The sequence below is a fragment of the Macaca thibetana genome, chromosome 3 (genome assembly GCF_024542745.1).
Source record: "Macaca thibetana thibetana isolate TM-01 chromosome 3, ASM2454274v1, whole genome shotgun sequence".
NCBI classification, from domain to species: domain Eukaryota; kingdom Metazoa; phylum Chordata; class Mammalia; order Primates; family Cercopithecidae; genus Macaca; species Macaca thibetana.
The window spans coordinates 83845502-83864379 of NC_065580.1; the positions used below are offsets into that span (position 1 = coordinate 83845502).

Below are 18878 nucleotides of genomic sequence, written 5' to 3' on the forward strand. Positions count from 1 at the left end.
TTCTTTTTAAATATATCAGCTCCTAATATTTGGCCAATTCTTTAATCTAGTTTATTGAAACTTACTTTATTCTGTATGTGCATTTTCATAAAGACAAAGTAATCACCACTAAGGCACATTTCCTGGTTGACTCCTTCAGAGATGCTTGGGGCAGCATGTACACTGAAGTGAAGTGTTTCTCAGAATACGAACATTACATTTCAAATCAGTTTCCAGCTGTTTTATTGTTTTCTTGTTCATAGCCACATAAGGGAAAGTGAATAATACTGAACCAATTATGAAATCATGTGTCACTCCACTAGTGATGAAAAATGGGCTAGACACAGAATGTCATCAGCTTCACTAAGTACAGACATTCCATCAACCTTAGGAACTGAGTAAGTATTTCTAGGCAGCTTAGACTTGCTTAATGGCAGTCAGGTGTCCACTGAAAATTTGGTACTCCCTTAGAGGATTGGTAATAATCCATCAATGTTTAAGCTGGCATACCTTTCAACATGCATAGATCATTTGGCAACATCTTCAGCGTGGTACACTGTCAGTTGTATATTCAGTGGATTACAATGATTAAGCAAGGCTTTACTCCTGGACAAGAGGCCATATAGGAACTTAAGGGTTTTTTGTTTTGTTTTGTTTTGTTTTGTTTTGTTTTTTTCACTCATCAAATTTTTTCATAGTGGAACAATTAAAAGAATAAGCAAATGGTTATAGCAGGAACAAAATGATATCATATTCATATGGATAAAAGCCTATAGATACTTAAAATAAATACACCATCAAAAAGCTTCTATCCCCAGCATAAAAGACAAAAAGGTGTCTTTGGAAATGTCTGTGGTATCTAAACTTTAAACTACATTTTAATGATCATATGCCTCTATGGAGGTCAGAATGTATCCATTTTTTTCCATTTATATTTGGGGGAAAAGAAATGGAGGATTTAAGTTATCAAAGTGAGTAGCAGCAGTAGGGAAAAATTTTCAAATTTGGTAACACATGTAATTGTATTTTTAAAATGAAGATAGTGAAATAAAGAAACAATGTTTGCAGAAAAGAGCTTGTTCTAATGTGCACATATGCAATAAATATTTGTTGAAAAGCTTATGACAAAATTTGAATTCTGCATTGATTGTATCTAATCGGTCTGTTTTATAATTCTTTGTTGCATATAATCTAAAAATGTAAACCTAAATAGAAAAAATTATCACAGTGACAAACCTATGCAAACATGTAATTTATCACCAAATCAGTAGTATACATAATAGCAATTCTTTGAATACATATTATGTTTCAGGCTCTATAATTACTGTCATTATATTTTATATTATTAATTCTCACAATATCTTGTGAAATGGATACTGTTTTTAACCCCTGTATTTTATGGAAGGAAATTAAGGTTCAGAGGATATAAGTAATTTGCCCAAGTTGTGTAGCCAACTTGGTAAAGATGGATTTTGAACCCCAGTCATGTAAGTTCAGAGGCTATGCTACATTCTTAAAACATATTCTTCTTATTAGATGAAAACATAATTCTACTTTTCTATGTATGTGGAGACACAAAAATTGATGATTGTAAAACAAGTATACATAATCAGTTTCTTTTCTTTGAAATAGGGTTAGTATCTACACTAAATTTATGAAATTTTCAGGCTATGATTAAAAAGGTATGTTATCATTTTTATTTTATTCATTCACTTAATAAGTAGTTATTGAATGGAAGGCAATGTAACAAGTGTTAGAGAAACACTGATGAAATAAGCATAGACCAACAGTCATAAATCTGATGGGAAGGCAGGCAAAAATACAAATTTATGTAAGTATTTTACAGAAAAATATCTTTGAGGTAGTGTGACACTTGAACAAATTTTAATTAAAGGTTCTGCAAAGAAGACCTCTCTTTCTTTAAAATTTAAATAATTCTGTCAGTTTATATCATGAAGCTAAAATTTTTCTAATATTATAAAGGTTGAATTGTCCTCATAGAGCAGAGCCCAATAAACTGCAGGCAAAATTGGGTACACTGACTATTTTTGTTTTTACAATTTTAAATAGTTATGCTTTAAATAGTTATATATCTATATAATATCCTTGATGTTCTCTCTTGTCTCCAAAATCCTAAAATATTTGCTGTATCATCTTTTAAGGAAGAGTTTTATGACTTTGTCTTAGAGTGATTTCATGATTAGTTAATATGGAATTGAGAATCAGAATTCAGCAAACTTTTAGAAGGCTGGTTACAATGACTGCTAAAATCCCTTTTATCTTTCAGTTTATGATTTTTTAATTCACTTTAAATTGTATTGAAAGTCTTGTACATCAAAGTATGAAAGGAACAAAGAAATAGTAATTGTTCTCTAAAGCAATGGTTCTGAAACTTTCTGCATCATAGATCTTTTTTGGAAATCTGGAATTTCTCTGCAGAAAAATGCATGTATGTGAGCAAGCCCAGTGAATTTTCATATATTTCCACCAGAATCTGGCTTCCTGGCTTCCTATCTATGGATGATGCAGAGATTCAAGAACCACAGATTCAAAACTTCTGTTTCTTTTGCCAAAAGTTTGGTTGCTTATTTAGATTAGCAATGACTCTAAAATCCATAGAGACATAATTTTTCTATTTGCATTATCTGTCTGCATTCCTTTTCGATAGAGGAAATGAGCTGGCCTCAAATAATAAATTGGCTGATAGACATTACTGCTGCCCCCGCACCACCCCCCACCCCCTGCTGTTTGACTCTAAAGCTGATTTTAGTTGCTCTTTCTTCAGTAGCTAGGAGATCTTTTAAAAAGTAAATTGTAAATACAGGGTATATAGGAAGCTACATTATGCTATTCCAATTGGATTGCTATCCCTCACCTTTCATTTGGATATTAGGAAAGCAAAATATTCATGTCAAAGCAAAACTCTTGATGAGGCTTTTAGGACTTTACTAATGCATTCCAACCTCATAGGTTTGGCTCCATTCTCTGAAGCTGAAAATAGCTAACAAATGGCTTTCCAGTACTGCCTGAGTTGTATTGTATTTCTGTTCTGCTTGTTGGCAGAGATGATATAGGGAGATGACATCATATATATCAACTTTTTCTCTCATTAAGAAACTTAGTTCAAGTTTTTCTTAGTCAGAGATACCTTTGTTTCATCTTATCCACAATTGGGATATTGCAGGATTAAAATACAAATTAGAATTACTTCAAAAATGAAAATAGTAAAAAGGCAAAATATTCTGAATAAATGTTTAAAGACTAATACAGACACACATATCTGAAGCACAGGAATATGTCGAGATGTATGTGGACATGTCCTGGTGGATATATATGTATGTCTCCCAGTATTAATATCAATTTTAACATCCACCTTAGGGAATGGTGGGAATTCCAGAGAAATCTTCCAAAACAAAATTTACATTGAATCTTCTCTGTCCTATGGAAGAACTCAGAAAGATGAATTTTTACATGGAATAATGTTCTGGATATGAAAAAAAAAATCTTCATTTTGCACTACTTTGGACTGGGAGAAATTTGTGGAAACAGGATTTCTGTGAGCCACAAGATGGTTAGTAAACATCAGGCCTGGGGGGAGAGCAGAACAAGAAGCCTGGGAAAGGCACAAGACTGTGCCTCTGTGGGAGTGACCACTCACTCCCTGTACATTTCAAAATAGCTAGAAGGGAATAATTTGAATATTTCTAGCATAAAGAAAATATAAATATTTATAGATATCCCAATTACCCTGATTTGATTATATGAATGTATTAAATTATACATTTACCCCAAATATGTACATCTAATATGTATCAACAAAAAGTAAACAAGATAAAAGAAAGCTATTAAACTTTTTTCTCTAAACTTCGGTGCCTTTAATATAAACAATAAGTGGTTATTGTCCTAACATATATCTTATTGTCAGGGTAAATAACTGCTTATACATGTAACTGAAACATTCACGTTGAAAAGCAAAGTGCTTTTTGAGCATCAGTGAACATTGAGTGAAGACACATTCTAAACTTGAGGACACTTGTAGTGTTGTCTTCCCAAAAAGCATTTTAATTGCTAAGTTTACAGCTTTAGCTGTACCTGAAAAATTGACTTCAGGCTAAAATAAGCTCAACATCTTCTCATTATTTAAATACATTGTCTTTTCTATGATTTTGTTTTTGATATGGAGTCTTGCTGTGTCACCCAGGCTGGAGTGCAGTGGTGTGATCTCGGCTCACTGCCAGCTCCACCTCCCAGGTTCATGCCATTTTCCTGCCTCAGCCTCCCAAGTAGCTAGGACCACAGGAGCTCACCACCACACCCAGCTAATTTTTTTTTTTTTTTTGTATTTTTAGTAGAGATGGAGTTTCACCATGTTAGCCAGGATGGTCTTGATCTCCTAACCTCGTGATCTGCCCACCTCGGCCTCCCAAAGTGCTGGGATTACATGTGGGAGCCACCACGCCTGACCCAGTTATCATTTTTATAATTGATAAATGTAATTAATAAACATATAAGATATAGTATCTTATAGTAATTAAATAATATATATCAAATAAATACATACGCAGATAAACACATCACCCATTGTTCTTCAGGCTGGCTATAATATTTAGGTGCCACAAAAATGTGATGATGATATAAACAAAATCTGTGTATCATTTTTAAAAAGTAGTTTTACAATCATTTATATCTCTTTAAGCAGAGCCATTTTCTTTGGCTTCTGCATTTATACTGTGATAAATATGAGTGTACAAAGACACACAACAAGCTCTCGGTAGGCATGTATGTACCTCTTAAAATGTGACACTATTTGAATATATGCTATGTGTATACATGTTTTTGATGGAAGAATGTTTGGAAAATCTCCATGGTAAATAAATATCAGTTTGATATAAAAACCAGCATATGTTTAAAAACTATTCTACCCTTCTCAAGTATTTTTCCCTACAATCCTGTCCCCTCATTTTCTATTTCACTTTTAGATCATCTTAACTAGAAAACAATATCAGTCTCTTTATAAGCATATATGTACCATATAACCTAGTAATCCCATGCCTGGATATTTACCATAAAGGAATGAAAACTTATATTCACACAAAATTTTTCATTGTTCATTGTAATTTTATTTGTAATAGCCAAAAATGCAGCTCATATGTTCTTCAATGGGTAAATGAATAAACAAACTGTCCTTTATCCATATAGTGGAAAACTGTTGAGCAACAAAAAACAACAAACAATTGTTAAATGTGACAGCTGGGATGGATCTCAAGGGCATTGTACTGAGTGGAAAAACAATCTCAAAAGGTTTTATATTGTATAAGTCTATTTATATAATAGTCTTAATAAGACAAAATTGTAGTAATGAGGAAAAGATGGGTGATTGCCAGGAACTAGGATGAAGAGTGGTTGCTGGGACTACAATGGGGAAGGATGAGAGAGTTTCTTTGGGGTGATGGCTCAGTTCTGTTTCCTGGTTTGTGGTGGTGTTCAGATGAATCTACACATGTGATAAAATTTGAATGAACTAGACAGCAATTGGTAAAATCTGAATATAGCCCATATTTTAGTTAATAATATTGTGCCAATGCCAGTTTTCGGATTTTAATCATTGTACTTTGGTTATATAAGATGTTATCAGTGATGTAGATGGAACAGGAGGTCATTATGTTAAGTGAAATAAGCCAAGCACAAAAAGACAAATATCACATATTCTCACTCATATGTGGGAAGTAAAAAAAAAAAAAAAAAAAAAAAAAACAGAATCCCATGAAGAGAGAAGATTTGTAGTACAAATATAAGGTTTGATGGAAGAAATAAGACCCAGTGTTAGATAAATCAGTACTATGACTACAGTTTACAATAACCTATTATGTATTTTAAAATAGAAGAGAATAATTTAAATGGTTCAGCATAAAGAAAATACATATTTAAGATGATGAATATTGTAAATACATTGATTTGATATTTACAAATTATATGAATGTATTAACTTATTACATGCACCCTGAAACTATGTACACCTATCAGGGATCAATAAAAAAGAATTAAAAGAATACAAAGCACACTAAAAAGATTTTTTGATAACTACTGTGTGATTGTACCATTATTTCAAAATAAAAATTTAAAAAAATAGAGGTCTTCACATGACACTCTCAAAAGGCTCACTGGAAAGGAAAGGATACTACAAGCCTCCTGACACCTGCACCCATACTAATTTCCTTCTGTCCTGCCACAAACAGGAGCACCTCTCCTCCTATCTAAGACCAAATTCTTTGATTAGGTTTTCTAGCCGATCTCTTTACAGCTTATCAGCATTCCTATCTATTATTGTAGATATCTCCTCTCTCTCTCAGCTGTGTTCTTTCTATGAGTTTGCAAACTTTCTCAGAATACATGCCATTTTTTTTAAAGTCATAATTCCTTCATTTCAACTAATATTCTCTTCTGCCTACATGCTGTCATTTTTCTTCCCATTCTTAAATCCAAACCTTTCAAAAAGGTGCATATGTACATATATGTACAGAAACCACCTCTTCACCTACTACCTTTACTTTAGCCTACACCAGTGCTCATGGGGAGTTTCAGTGATCATCGTGGGAGGAATTTGTGAAGGGTGATCATCAATAACATCAATAATATTAATCCCACTAAATCCAATGGACTGCTTCACAGTTTTTATATAAGCAGTTTCTTGCTAACTTCACAGTTATTATCACCGGTTTCCTTTTACACTTACTTGTGTGAATATTTGATTAATATCTATTTCCTCACTAGACTGAGACCAGAGATTAATTTTTTAAAATTATTGCTGTACTCTTGAACAGAGTAGATGTTCAATTGTGTAAGCCTAAAATTAACAACTATACATAATCATTTAAAAATACAATTCTCTAGCTAAGACGAGCTTGTTATTTCAGTGACTTATATACCATTATTTATTTGAAATAGCCACTTGGTAATCTCAACTGCATCTCAAGATTATCATGTTCAAAACTGAACTCAAGATCTTTTTCCTACAACTTACTTACACCCAGTGTTCTCCTTTTAGGAAATGGCACGTCCATGCATTCAGTTATGCAAGCCTGAAATGTAGAAGCAATTCTTAACTTTTATGAACTTTCATATCCAAAACATTCTCCAATTTTGCAGATTTTATCTCCCAACTATTACTTGAATGAAACTTCCCTTTCTCTTCTTGAAATGCTAAGTACTATCCCACTTATTATCTCTCATTCAAATGGCACATTTCTAGTAATTGGTCTTTATACTTCTACATATTAGTATACATAAATATATAAATACATATATGTATATTAATATAGTATTAAATGGCATGTTAGATACTATATAACCATCATGTATCATATATTAAAAATTGTAAATATTATATATTTGTTAATATATATTGATGTATCAATATATTAATATAGAAAGACCAATTATTGTTTATAAATACATTGATATATGAACAGTTACCCAAATGAATCCTGAGTTTACTTGGACTCTACACATCCAACAAGCAGCAGCAGAGTGCCTCCTCTGTGTCAGGCACTCTGAGCTATTCGAGATTCCAAAAATGTCCATGTATGGCTCTTGCCTTCAAGTCTTTCAGTCCTAAACTGTGCTTCAGGTGTCTGAGTGACCTTGTAGGGAATTGGTAACCAGTTTACTTGCCATTTTCCTTTATCCCTGATATTCCTGAAAGTCTCTGTAATGAGCAAAATTTTGTCATGTCTCCCTTCAAGACTCCTCAAATTCATGTGTTGAAATCCTAACCACCAGTACTTTAGAATGTGACTACATTTTGGAGATAGGATCTTTAGAGAGGTAGTTAAGTTAAAATGAGGTCATGAGGATGGACCCTAATCCAATGTGACAGACATTCTTATAATACATAGAGATAAGACCCTCATCCTTATGCCAGGGATCCTTATGGGACATAGGTAGACACAGAGGGAGGACCATATGAGGACACAATGAAAGGTGGTCATCTACGAGTTGATGACAGAGGCCTTACCAGCCCTACTAGCACCTCGATCTTGGAATTCTATCCCTAGATCTGTGAAGAAATAAGTTTCTGTTGGTTAGGTCACCTAGTTTGTGCTATTTTGTTATGGCAGTCCTGGCAAACAGATACTTTCTCCCCTCTCTATAGGTACTTACTTTTGAAATCTTGGCATACTTTCCAACAAAGCTGACAAGACGTTTTAATAACAATAACTAAAAGTTGTATAGGGCTTCAAAATTTAAATAACTGTGTACATGCCTTATTTAATCTTTACACCAACCTGAGAGTATCAGTGTTATTTCTCTTTCTAGTTTTATTTGTGCAATTTACTTCCTCTTAAACTCTCCCTGTAAGTGATAGAGCCTGGATTAAAATCCAGTGTTTTCATTTTCAAGCTTATGAGTGTTTAAACAATTGCCTGAATATTCCACAAACAGTACAATGAGCAATGCAGAATTAACTGTAATTGGCTTTCTTCATAAAAAGTGGTTAACACAATAGGATTCTTTTATTTGTTCTCATCAAGGAGTTTAGATGTGCATGTGTGGAGCTGTGTGTGAGTCTATAGCCTCTGGTGACTAGCTGAAACATTTACAGTCAATCGGAATCAAACACCTCACAACAGTATTCTCCAAATGATGTTCATTAAGTGAAGCTCTTCTTCTCTCACAAGCTAAAATAATCTTGTTTTACAGAAATAAACAAGAACAGTGGCCTGGGGATATTCAGAGAAGATTCCACCACAGAAAATAGAATGTGGAAGTTGTTAAGTCTTTTTTGCCTCTGTGAGCTGTTATAAAATCTTGTGTTTCAAATCACAGCATGGCAAACTCAGTTTATCAATATCTGGATACTGAATTCAAGATCTTGGTATCTTACTGAGGTGCTATTAAAAGCTATACAGGAATAACTTGAAATTTTCAAATATTCTATTTGTTATTAATGCATTTTTATCTAGTCAAAGCAGGACTTCTGCTTGGGAATCTACTCAAGTAAAAACTACATTTCTAAGGTATTTTTATGTAAGTGGTTTCCTGCTAATCAGTAGAAGACATTCTTTCCAAAGAGTGGCCTCCTTTACTCTTCATCTCTGCATGTGTTAAGCTGTTTATGAAAAATACTTAATATTTCAAAGATTTCTCAGAGTCTCAGAAATAAAGATCATCATGAAAATCAACAAAAGTAATTATGGTCCTTATCAAACATATCAAATGTCCAATATTTGCTTTTTTGTCCTTGTTCTGGAATATTAAAAATGTTAGCCAGGTGTGGTGGCTCACACCTGTAATCCCGGCACTTTGGGAGGCTGAGGCAGGTGGATCACCTGAGGTCAGGAGTTCGGGACCAGTCTGGCCAACATGGTGAAACCCTGTCTCTACTAAAAATATAAAAATTAGCTGAGCGTGGTGGTGGACACCTGTAATCGCAGCTACTTGGGAGGCTGAGGCAGGAGAATCTCATGAACCCAGGAGGCGGAGGTGGCAGTGAGCCGAGATCGTGCCATTGCATTCCAGCCTAGGTGACAAGAGCAAAACTCCATTTCAGAAAATAAAAAATAAAAAATGTTAGTCGACAATGTCATTATCTATATGTGTTAACAAGTTATGGAGGCATTATCATGTATATTAGGTTTGTTGTGTACTGAAAGAATGAAGCAGTTGAAGTCCTCAAAGGGCTTATAGTCATTTGAAAAAGCTAAACAGGTATGAGTGTAAATGGTTTGAAATTATTAGATATACCACCTTTGAGGTAAGACAAATAGAGATACTTCTACCTATTGTTTTTTACATGTATGTCTTTAACTTCATTTATTGTCAAATTTTAGTGACTAGTAAATGCAAGATAAGATCAATTGGTAGTAGAGATAATACCATATTGCGTTGTTTCTTATTTTACTGGAAATGCCTTTGTTTTCTACATTAAATAGAATGCTTACTTACTTCAGGGCTGAGGTATATTTATTATAGTTACATTATTCTGTTAAGACTTATTACTCAATTATTTAATTCAGGGTTTTTTGACACAAGTGGATGTTGGATTTTGTCAAGCAAAAGGTCTGCTGCTGTAAAAATTATCAGATGGTTTTTCTTCTTGGTTCTATTAATGTGAAAGATTTTATTAAAATTCTAATAGGGGATTAATTCTATTAATGTACTCTTGATTCTTTTTTTTTTAATATTTGCATAAATATTCATAAGTGGGATTGGGCTGTAATTTTTTTTTTTTTTTTTAAATTGAGACAGAGCCTTGCTCTGTCACCCAGGCTGGAGTGCAGTGGCACCGCCTCTGCTCTCTCCAAGTTCTACCTCCCAGGTTCATGCCGTTCTCTTGCCTCAGCCTCCCTGAATAGCTGGGACTATAGGCACCCAGCACCACGCCCAGCTAATATTTTTGCATTTTTAGTAGTGACGGGATTTCACCGTGTTTAGTAGTGACGGGGTTTCACTAGCTACTAGGATGGTCTCGATCTCCTGACCTCATGATTCGCCCACCTTGGCCTCCCAAAGTGCTGGGATTACAGGCATAAGCCACCATGCCCGGCCCTGTAAATATTATTTTGTTATATTTATTTCAATATTTGAGATAAATATTTTTATCATAAAATAATTTGAGAAATGCCTTTCTTTTTCTATTATTAGGAACAGTTTAACATTAGAATGATCTTGTCTTAATGATTGGGTAGAATTACTCTGTAAAATCTTTAAGTCTAATGTATTTTTTGCAGGAAGGGTTTTTTAAAAGTTATTTTGGCCAGGCACAGTGGCTCATGCCTGTAATATTAATTGTTAGTCCTTTTACATACTTTCTCTTTATCCACTTAATCAGTCTTGTATTATGAGAGTTGAGTTAAATTCTACTGTTATTAACATATTTCTGCATATTTCTTTTTGTAAGTATAGTGTTGGCCTCCTAAGACTTGTTGCTGTACAAATGTCAATAACTGTCATCATTATAATCTGTAACTTTTAGCATCATGAGATGTGATTTTTGTTTCTTTTATGCTTTCACAACAGTATTTTACCTCATCAGATATCAGCATCAAAATTCTGGCTTTCTTTCTATTTGTGTGTATGTGTGTGTTTGCTTTTGGTTTACTTTTTAAGTATAATGGTGCTGAATCTCTTTGTATTATGGTGTTTCATGTATAATGTTAAAATTTGATTTTTTAGCCAATCTGAAAAGCTGTGTTTGTATTAGGTTTTCTGATATTTGCTAATATTACCAATATATTTAGTCTTAGTTTTGTAATATTATTTCATGTTGTATTTATATATACTCAAATACTTCATAATCATCTTTTGTTAGCAAATAATCTGAATTTCAAACATATAAAAACTATTTTAATTTGGCATATGCATCCCTACAAAATCTCTACACATCCTTAACAGAAAATAAGAAATTTCAAAGATACATATATATACAGTAAAACTATTGATATTTGAGGCTAAAAAATTATGATTCCATGTAATATCATTGATATTCCCATTTTCCGTCAATTACCATATAACTAACTTTGTGAGTCTTTGCAGATTTTTATAAGTGAAACACTTGCTGCTTTGTCCCTGATTATTTTTTAATCTGATTGTTCACAGCTTGCTAATTTGTAATTGGGTTTTTACAACTAGAAAACCTCCAGATTTCAGAAAAACTAATTTATTTTTTTCTTTGCTTAATTGTAGTGTTCACACTCAAAACAGTGGAGTGAGATGACTTCTAGTGGGTTTTGTGCAGTGTTCTGGAACCAATAAAATATATTATTGATTGCCTAATGAAAAGCACCATGTTCATACAAATTTACTGAGTCTGGGCAGGGATACAACTGCTACTTTTATTCTGTTTGGAGAATCACCTGCCATTTTACCAGGGTCTATTGCTACATATCAAGTGTGCTTTAAATTAGGTTGGGATTACCTACAGGGAACTTTGTTAGATGCCCTTATCCTTTTCCTTTCCTGCAGAGCTACCCATTGCTTCTCATTTAGCCAAAAATCATCAAAATTAATTATGATTGAGTGGTATAAAAGTTGAAACAAAGTGCAAGTTAAGTCTCTTTGACTCTCTCAAAATTATAGAGTAGAACTGTATATTTTATGTACCACATTACTATGTAAGGTTTAGGCAAACTGAAAGGGTGGGCGGATTAAATTTGCTGATTTAAAAATCAAAATTTTAAGAAAACACCTAGAAAAGAGTGCAAAGAGAGCCATGCTTACCAGGATCAAGTGAAAAATTATGAAAATATTTTCATTTCATTTGTGCTTTTGACTAATGTTCTCAAAATAGGGTCAATGTAGACATGTCACAATTGGAAGAATAAAAACAAAGTGATAAATGTTGTCATTGACTCTCATGAGTATATAATCTAGTATGCCTTATATGACATTAGATGCTATCAAGTAGTACTTCAAAATAGCATTTGTGTTTGTCAGAAAAGTTTATGGTAACAAATACCACCTGAATCTCTGTTCTATTAAACAACAAAGGTTTATTGCTCACCTACACTACACCTTTAATGCATGCTGGCAAGAAGTTCTATTCAGATAAAAAGGAGCTCTAGAAAGTATTATATGGACAATTAAATATTCCAGTCCAGAAGTGACACATGTCTCTTCTGCTCACAACTCATTGAAATGGCCCTACCCATAAAGGGCCAGTAATTTCAGTCCTTCTATGTGCCAGAAGTTGGGAGAACAATGAATAGTTATCAAAGAACCCTAATGACCACCACAGTACCTAAGAATTAAATTGAATGGGGCACATTAACTGCTATTTGGGAAAAGACATAATAGAAACATTAAAATCTCTAGTTACTTTTCAACAAACTGATTTGCATTTAAGTTGAATAGAAAGAAGAAGATGTATCTATTTTTCTACCTATCTGGCAATTGCAAAACAATGTGTCACTTACATTATGGAAACTTAAACACCACAGTATATTGTACTATTCATTCCTAGACCAGCTCACAAGTATTGAAAGTAAAATGATCTTGAATTATAAAACCATAGTGATGCTTTCATGGGTAATGCCATTCACTATTCTAGTCTGTGCTGCTAATAACATATCTCCCCATGCACTAGATTTGGGAAGAAGCACACAGGAGTTTTACACAGTTCGAGTCTATCATAAGAGGCTTCTATCATGGATGTGATGAATATGAGAGGGGTAAAAATTTAAAAATGCAGGTTCCAGAGGAGAGTTAATTTTTAAAATCTTTCTAGCATTACATTGAAAAGTAACATCTGTCATAGAACTCTAACTGGTGAAAACTCAGTTGGTGATTTTTAGTGATCAGCTTGAGACTACATTATGCACTATCACAATTGCTTGACACATAGTAGTCACTCAGATGTATTGGTATATGTGTTTGGGTATTTGTTTGATTGCTTTTAAATAAATAAATGCTATTTTTCATCCTCGGGCACAATTCCTTTTCTTTCAACTACCGCTATCTGGTTTTGCAATCAGTGTTCCTCTCTCTCTGTGATCAATACAGAAGATTTATTGATCTTTGAGCAGTTTTTCAAATTAGCTCATGTTGAGGAGTAGGATAAGGTCTCCAGAGTTGTTGAGACATGAAAAAAGATGAATTTGTGGCAAGTAAAGAAGTAAATTATATGGTTTGACTGTGTCCCCACGCAAAGCTCATCTTGAATTGTAACTTCCACAATTCCCACATGTCATGGGAGGAACCTGGTGGGAGATGATTGAATTATGGGGGCAGGTCTTTCTTGCGTTGTTCTTGTGATAGTGAGTCTCATGAGATCTGATGGTATTAAAAACAGAAGTTTTGATTTTTTTTTTCTTGTAAATTTGTTTAAGTTCCTTGTAGATTCTGAATATTAGATCTTTGTCAGATGGATAGATTGCAAAAATTTTCTCCCATTCTGTAGGTTGCCTGTTGACTCTGATGATAGTTTAATTGGATGAGCTGAAGCTCTTTAGTTTAATTAGATCCCATTTGTCAATTTTGTCTTTTGTTGTAATTGCTTTTGGTATTTTGGTCATGAAGTCTTTGCCCATGCCTGTGTCCTGAATGGTATTGCCCAGGTTTTCTTCTAGGATTTTTATAGTTTTAGGTTTTCTGTTTAAGTCTTTAATCCATCTTGAGTTAATTTTTGTATAAGGTGTAAAGAAGGAGTCCAGTTTGAGTTTTCTGCATATGGCTAGCCAGTTTTCCCAGCACCATTTATTAAAGAGGGAATCCTTTCCCCGTTGCTTATTTTTGTCAGGATTGTTGAAGATCAGATGGTTGTAGATGTGTGGCATTATTTCTGAGGCCTCTGTTCCATTGGTCTATATTTCTGTTTTGGTACCAGTACCATGCTGTTTTGGTTACTATAGCATTGTAGTACAGATTGAAGTCAGGTAGCATGATACCTCCAGCTTTGTCCTTTTTGCTTAGATTGTCTTGGCTATACGGGTTCTTTTTGGGTTACATATGAAATTTAAAGTAGTCATGATTCTCTCTTTCTCTTCGCCATCTCTTCTCTTCTCTTGAATCCGTCGCCATGAAGGTGGAGCTGTGCAGTTTTAGCGGGTACAAGATCTACCCTGGACACGGGAGGCGCTACGCCAGGACCGACGGGAAGGTTTTCCAGTTTCTTAATGCAAAATGCGAGTCGGCGTTCCTTTCCAAGAGGAATCCTGGGCAGATAAACTGGACTGTCCTCTACAGAAGGAAGCACAAAAAGGGTCAGTCGGAAGAAATTCAAAAGAAAAGAACCCGCCGAGCAGTCAAATTCCAGAAGGCCATTACTGGTGCATCTCTTGCTGATATAATGGCCAAGAGGAATCAGAAACCTGAAGTTAGAAAGGCCCAAGGAGACCAAGCTATCAGGGCTGCTAAGGAAGCAAAAAAGGCTAAGCAAGCATCTAAAAAGACTGCAATGGCTGCTGCTAAGGCACCTACAAAGGCAGCACCAAAGCAAAAGATTGTGAAGCCTGTGAAAGTTTCAGCTCCCCGAGTTGGTGGAAAACGCTAAACTGGCAGATTCGATTTTTAAATAAAGATTGGATTATAACTCTAAAAAAAAAAAAAAAAGAAAAAAGAAATTTAAAGTAGTTTTTTCTAGTTCAGAAAGTGGGCGAAGGATATGAACAGATAGTTCTCAAAAGAAGACATTTATGTGCCAACAAACATATGAAAAAAAGTTTATAATTTGGTCATTAGAGAAATGCAAATCAAAACCACAATGAGATACCATCTCACACTAGTTAGAATGGCAGTCATTAAAAAGTCTGGAAACAGCAGATGCTGGAGAGGATGTGGAGAAAAAAGGAATGCTTTTACACTGTTAGTGGGAGTGTAAATTATGAATTGCCACACTATCTTCAACCATTATGGAAGATAGTGTAGCAATTCCTCGAGGATCTAGAACCAGAAATACCATTTGACTCAGCAATCCCATTACTGGGTATATACCTAAAGGATTATAAATCATTCTACTATAAAGATACATGGGCCAGGCGCGGTGGCTCATGCCTGTAATCCCAGCACTTTGGGAGGCTGAGGCGGGCAGGTCACGAGGTCAGGAGATCGAGACCATCCTGGCTAACATGGTGAAACCCCGTCCCTACTGAAAATACAAAAAAAATTAGCTGGGCATGGTGGCAGGCACCTGTAGTCCCAGCTACTTGGAAGGCTGCTGCAGGAGAACAGCATGAACCCGGGAGGCAGAGTTTGCAGTGAGCCGAGATCGCACCACTGCACTCCAGCCTGGGCAACAGAGTGAGACTCTGTCTCAAAAAAACAAAAAACAAACAAAAAAAATAAATACATACACACACACACACACATACACAAGCACCTGTGTGTTTATTGTAGCACTATTTACAATAGCAAAGACTTGGAACCAAGCCAAATGCCCACAAATGATGGATTGGATAAAGAAAATGTGGCACATATACACTATGGAATAATATGCAGCCATAAAAAGCAATGAGTTAATGTCCTTTGCAGGTACATGGATGAAGCTGGAAACCATCATGCTCAGCAAACTAGCGCAGGAACGGAAAACCAAACACCACATGTTCTCGCTCATAGATGGGAGCTTATGAGTGAGAACAATGAGAACACATGGACACAGGGAGGGGAACACCACACACTGGGTCCAGTTAGGGGATAGGGGAAGGGGGAGGGAGAGCATTAGAACAAATACCTAATGCACATAAGTCTTAAAACCTAGGTGATCAAATAGATGGGGGCTATCCCTGAACCCTTGGAGTGAAACAGTCCAGGTGAGTTGAGACATTGGGTTCGAAGGATCTTCAAAGGCAAACAAGAATTGAGAGTTGGGATGTACAGGGATGCAGAAAAAGGCATCCTTAAGGTCCAGAACTGTAAACCACTCTGCTTCCTCTGATATTTGGGAAAGCAGAGTATAAGGGTTAGGTGCAGTTGGGTATAGAGGGACAACGGCCTCATTGATAATCCTGTGATCTTGCACTAACCTCCACTGTCCGTTGGGTTTCTGTATTCCTAAAATTGGAGTATTGCAGGGGCTATTGCATGGTTTTACTAGGCCTTGGGCTTTTAGGTCCTTAACAATCTTTTGGAGTCCTTGTTGGGCCTCAGGTCTAAGGGGGTACTGCTTTTGGTAGGGAAAGGAGGCGGAATTCTTTAGTTTAACTTGAACAGGATGGGTAGGTATTCTTTGCTCGTCCATATTGTCCATCTGTTGCCCAGACTTCAGGATTAATTCCTTCCTTAAGCAGGGGACAACAAATGGGTGTTCCTTGTCCTATGTTCAGGTGTATAATGCCCCCTGCTTTTGCTAGACTGTCTCTCCCTAACAAGGGAGTGGGGCTTTCAGGCATAATTAGAAAAGCATGTGAAAAGAGTAAAGCTCCCCAGTCACAACTTAGCGGCTGGGAGAAGTATCTAGTGACTGGCTGTCCTAGGACCCCTCGGATAGTGACAGATCTGGAGGACAGTCGTCCGGGACAGGAGGGTAAGACTGAGAAAGCCGTGCCAGTGTCCAGGAGACAATTAACCTCCTGGCCGTTAATGGTCAAGCATACCTGGGGCTCTATGAGGGTGATGGCAAGGACTGGCTCTTGCCCCAGGCACTCTCAGTCCTGCTGCTGGATCATCTGGTTAGTGGCTTCTGACTCAGAGGACCTTCATCCCCTGGGGCAGTGGACCTTCCAGTGATTCCCTTGACATAAGGAGCATGGACGAGGGGGCAGCTTATTTCTATTTGGATAATCTTTTTTGAAGTGTCCTTGTAGACCGCACTGGAAGCAAGCCCTGTTAGGCATTTGATTTGTCCAGCTTTTCCCTTTTCCAGAGCCTCCAAAGTCCGCTTGCTGAGGGACATGACTAAAGCAGTGGCCTTTTTTTATCCTGTTCATCCTGTTCCGCCTGCTCCTCCTGATCTCTATTATAAAAAACTGAGGTTGCCAAGTTCAATAGGGTTTCTAAGTTTTGCTCCGGGCCTAAGGTGGACTTTTGAAGTTTTTTTTTCTAATGTCTGCAGCTGACTGAGTGATAAACTTATCCTTTAAGATTAGTTGGCCTTCAATAGAGTCAGGTGACAGGGAGGTATGCTTCCTCAATGCCTCCCTTAGTCTCATCAGAAAAGCAGTAGGATTTTCTTCCCTTCCCTGTGTTATAGTGGACATCATTGAATAATTCATAGGCTGCTTCCTGGTTTTCCTTAGTCCTTCTAGCATGCAAGTTAGCAAATGTCTGCGGCACCAATCTCCATGTTCTGATTCTGTGTCCCAGTGAAGGTCTACACTGGGAACTGCCTGCTGGCCTGTGGGGAATTGTTCTCTTTCCTCTGTGGTCATCCTATCATTGACCTGACTGAGATACCAGAGACCGCCAAACTCTCGGGCTGCAGTTAGGGCGGCACTTCTCTCATTTGGTGTTAGTGTCTGATTTAGCAGTAACATTATACCTCTCCATGTCAGATCAAAGGATCCTAACCCTTGTAAAACATCAGTATAGCCATCAGGGTTATCTGAGAATTTACCTAGGTCTATTTTAATTTGCTTTAAGTCTGAGAGAGCAAAAGATACATGCACTCTGACTGGGCCAAATTCTCTTCCTCCCACTGCTTGGAGGGGGCATAATCGGGGAATATTGGCACTCTTTGGTTCATTGTTTACCCCTTTGTCTCTCTCCTTCTGGACCGTTTGGGTTGAAGGGCGGTCCTTATTAGTTGGGGAAGGAGTCAGGGGGACACTGGGGTAGGGAGGTAGGCTCTGAGGACTTCTTGTAGGGCATAAATTACACTTTTTACATAATCGCGAGTTGTCTCTTAATGAAAAAAAAAGAACATAGGGATGCCAGCACCCCTAGTCATTTTCCAATGAGCGTTAGTTCTACAGTGTCCTCTATGGTCCTAATACTTGTTCCTTTCCAGGGTGCGTAACCACCCATGGACCTCTGCTTATAGAATTATTTACGTTCACTGATGTAGCAGTCCTGCACCTTTTCCTGACTTTCTTGACCACAAAGAAAGGGGTTCGGGCGGCTGGATTTTAGTGGTCCTTTACCAGTATGCCCAACATTGCCTTTGTGCTCAGGAGTGAGTCCTAGAGCTGGGCTGGGTTCCTGAGTATTTCATAACAATCCAGCTGCCCCATCAAGATGCATTCCCATAAACAACAGTTCTTATGCAAATTTATTTCAGAGAGTGTGTAGGTAACCTTTTGAATCAGGACTGAGGTAGTCTTTTTTGATTCTGTAAGTACTTTAAGACTTGGCTGAGTGCAAACAGCTCACATGTTTGAGGAGACCAATTATTAGGCAATTTTTCTAACTCTGCTTCCACAAGAGTCTCCCTATCAATTACAGAATGCCCGTTGTGGTTTCTTCCTCAATCACCTGGGAGGAACCATCTATCCTGTCCTGAAGGGAGTTCCTCCTAGGTCTGGTCAGAC

General features: G+C 36.4%; 2 protein-coding genes across 2 annotated transcripts; one reads left to right on the top strand and one right to left on the bottom strand.

Annotated features, from left to right (window-relative positions):
* The first annotated feature begins 14422 nt into the window (after positions 1–14422).
* Positions 14423–15030, top strand: LOC126949996 (60S ribosomal protein L24-like). The gene has a single exon (XM_050783058.1). It carries the CDS (start codon positions 14495–14497, stop codon positions 14966–14968), a length of 474 nt encoding a protein of 157 aa, XP_050639015.1. The 5' UTR covers positions 14423–14494; the 3' UTR covers positions 14969–15030.
* A 1579-nt stretch (positions 15031–16609) lies between these two features.
* Positions 16610–18506, bottom strand: LOC126950852 (uncharacterized). The gene is made up of 2 exons (XM_050784820.1): positions 18492–18506; positions 16610–18290 (listed from the first exon to the last, which is right to left on the bottom strand). Exons 1-2 carry the CDS (start codon positions 18504–18506, stop codon positions 17424–17426), a joined length of 882 nt encoding a protein of 293 aa, XP_050640777.1. The 3' UTR covers positions 16610–17423.
* Between the last annotated feature and the right edge of the window lie 372 nt (positions 18507–18878).

Excerpts from the sequence above, each read along its gene's own strand:
- LOC126949996 (XM_050783058.1), top strand. The coding sequence starts at position 14,495 with ATGAAGGTGGAGCTGTGCAGTTTTAGCGGGTACAAGATCTACCCTGGA.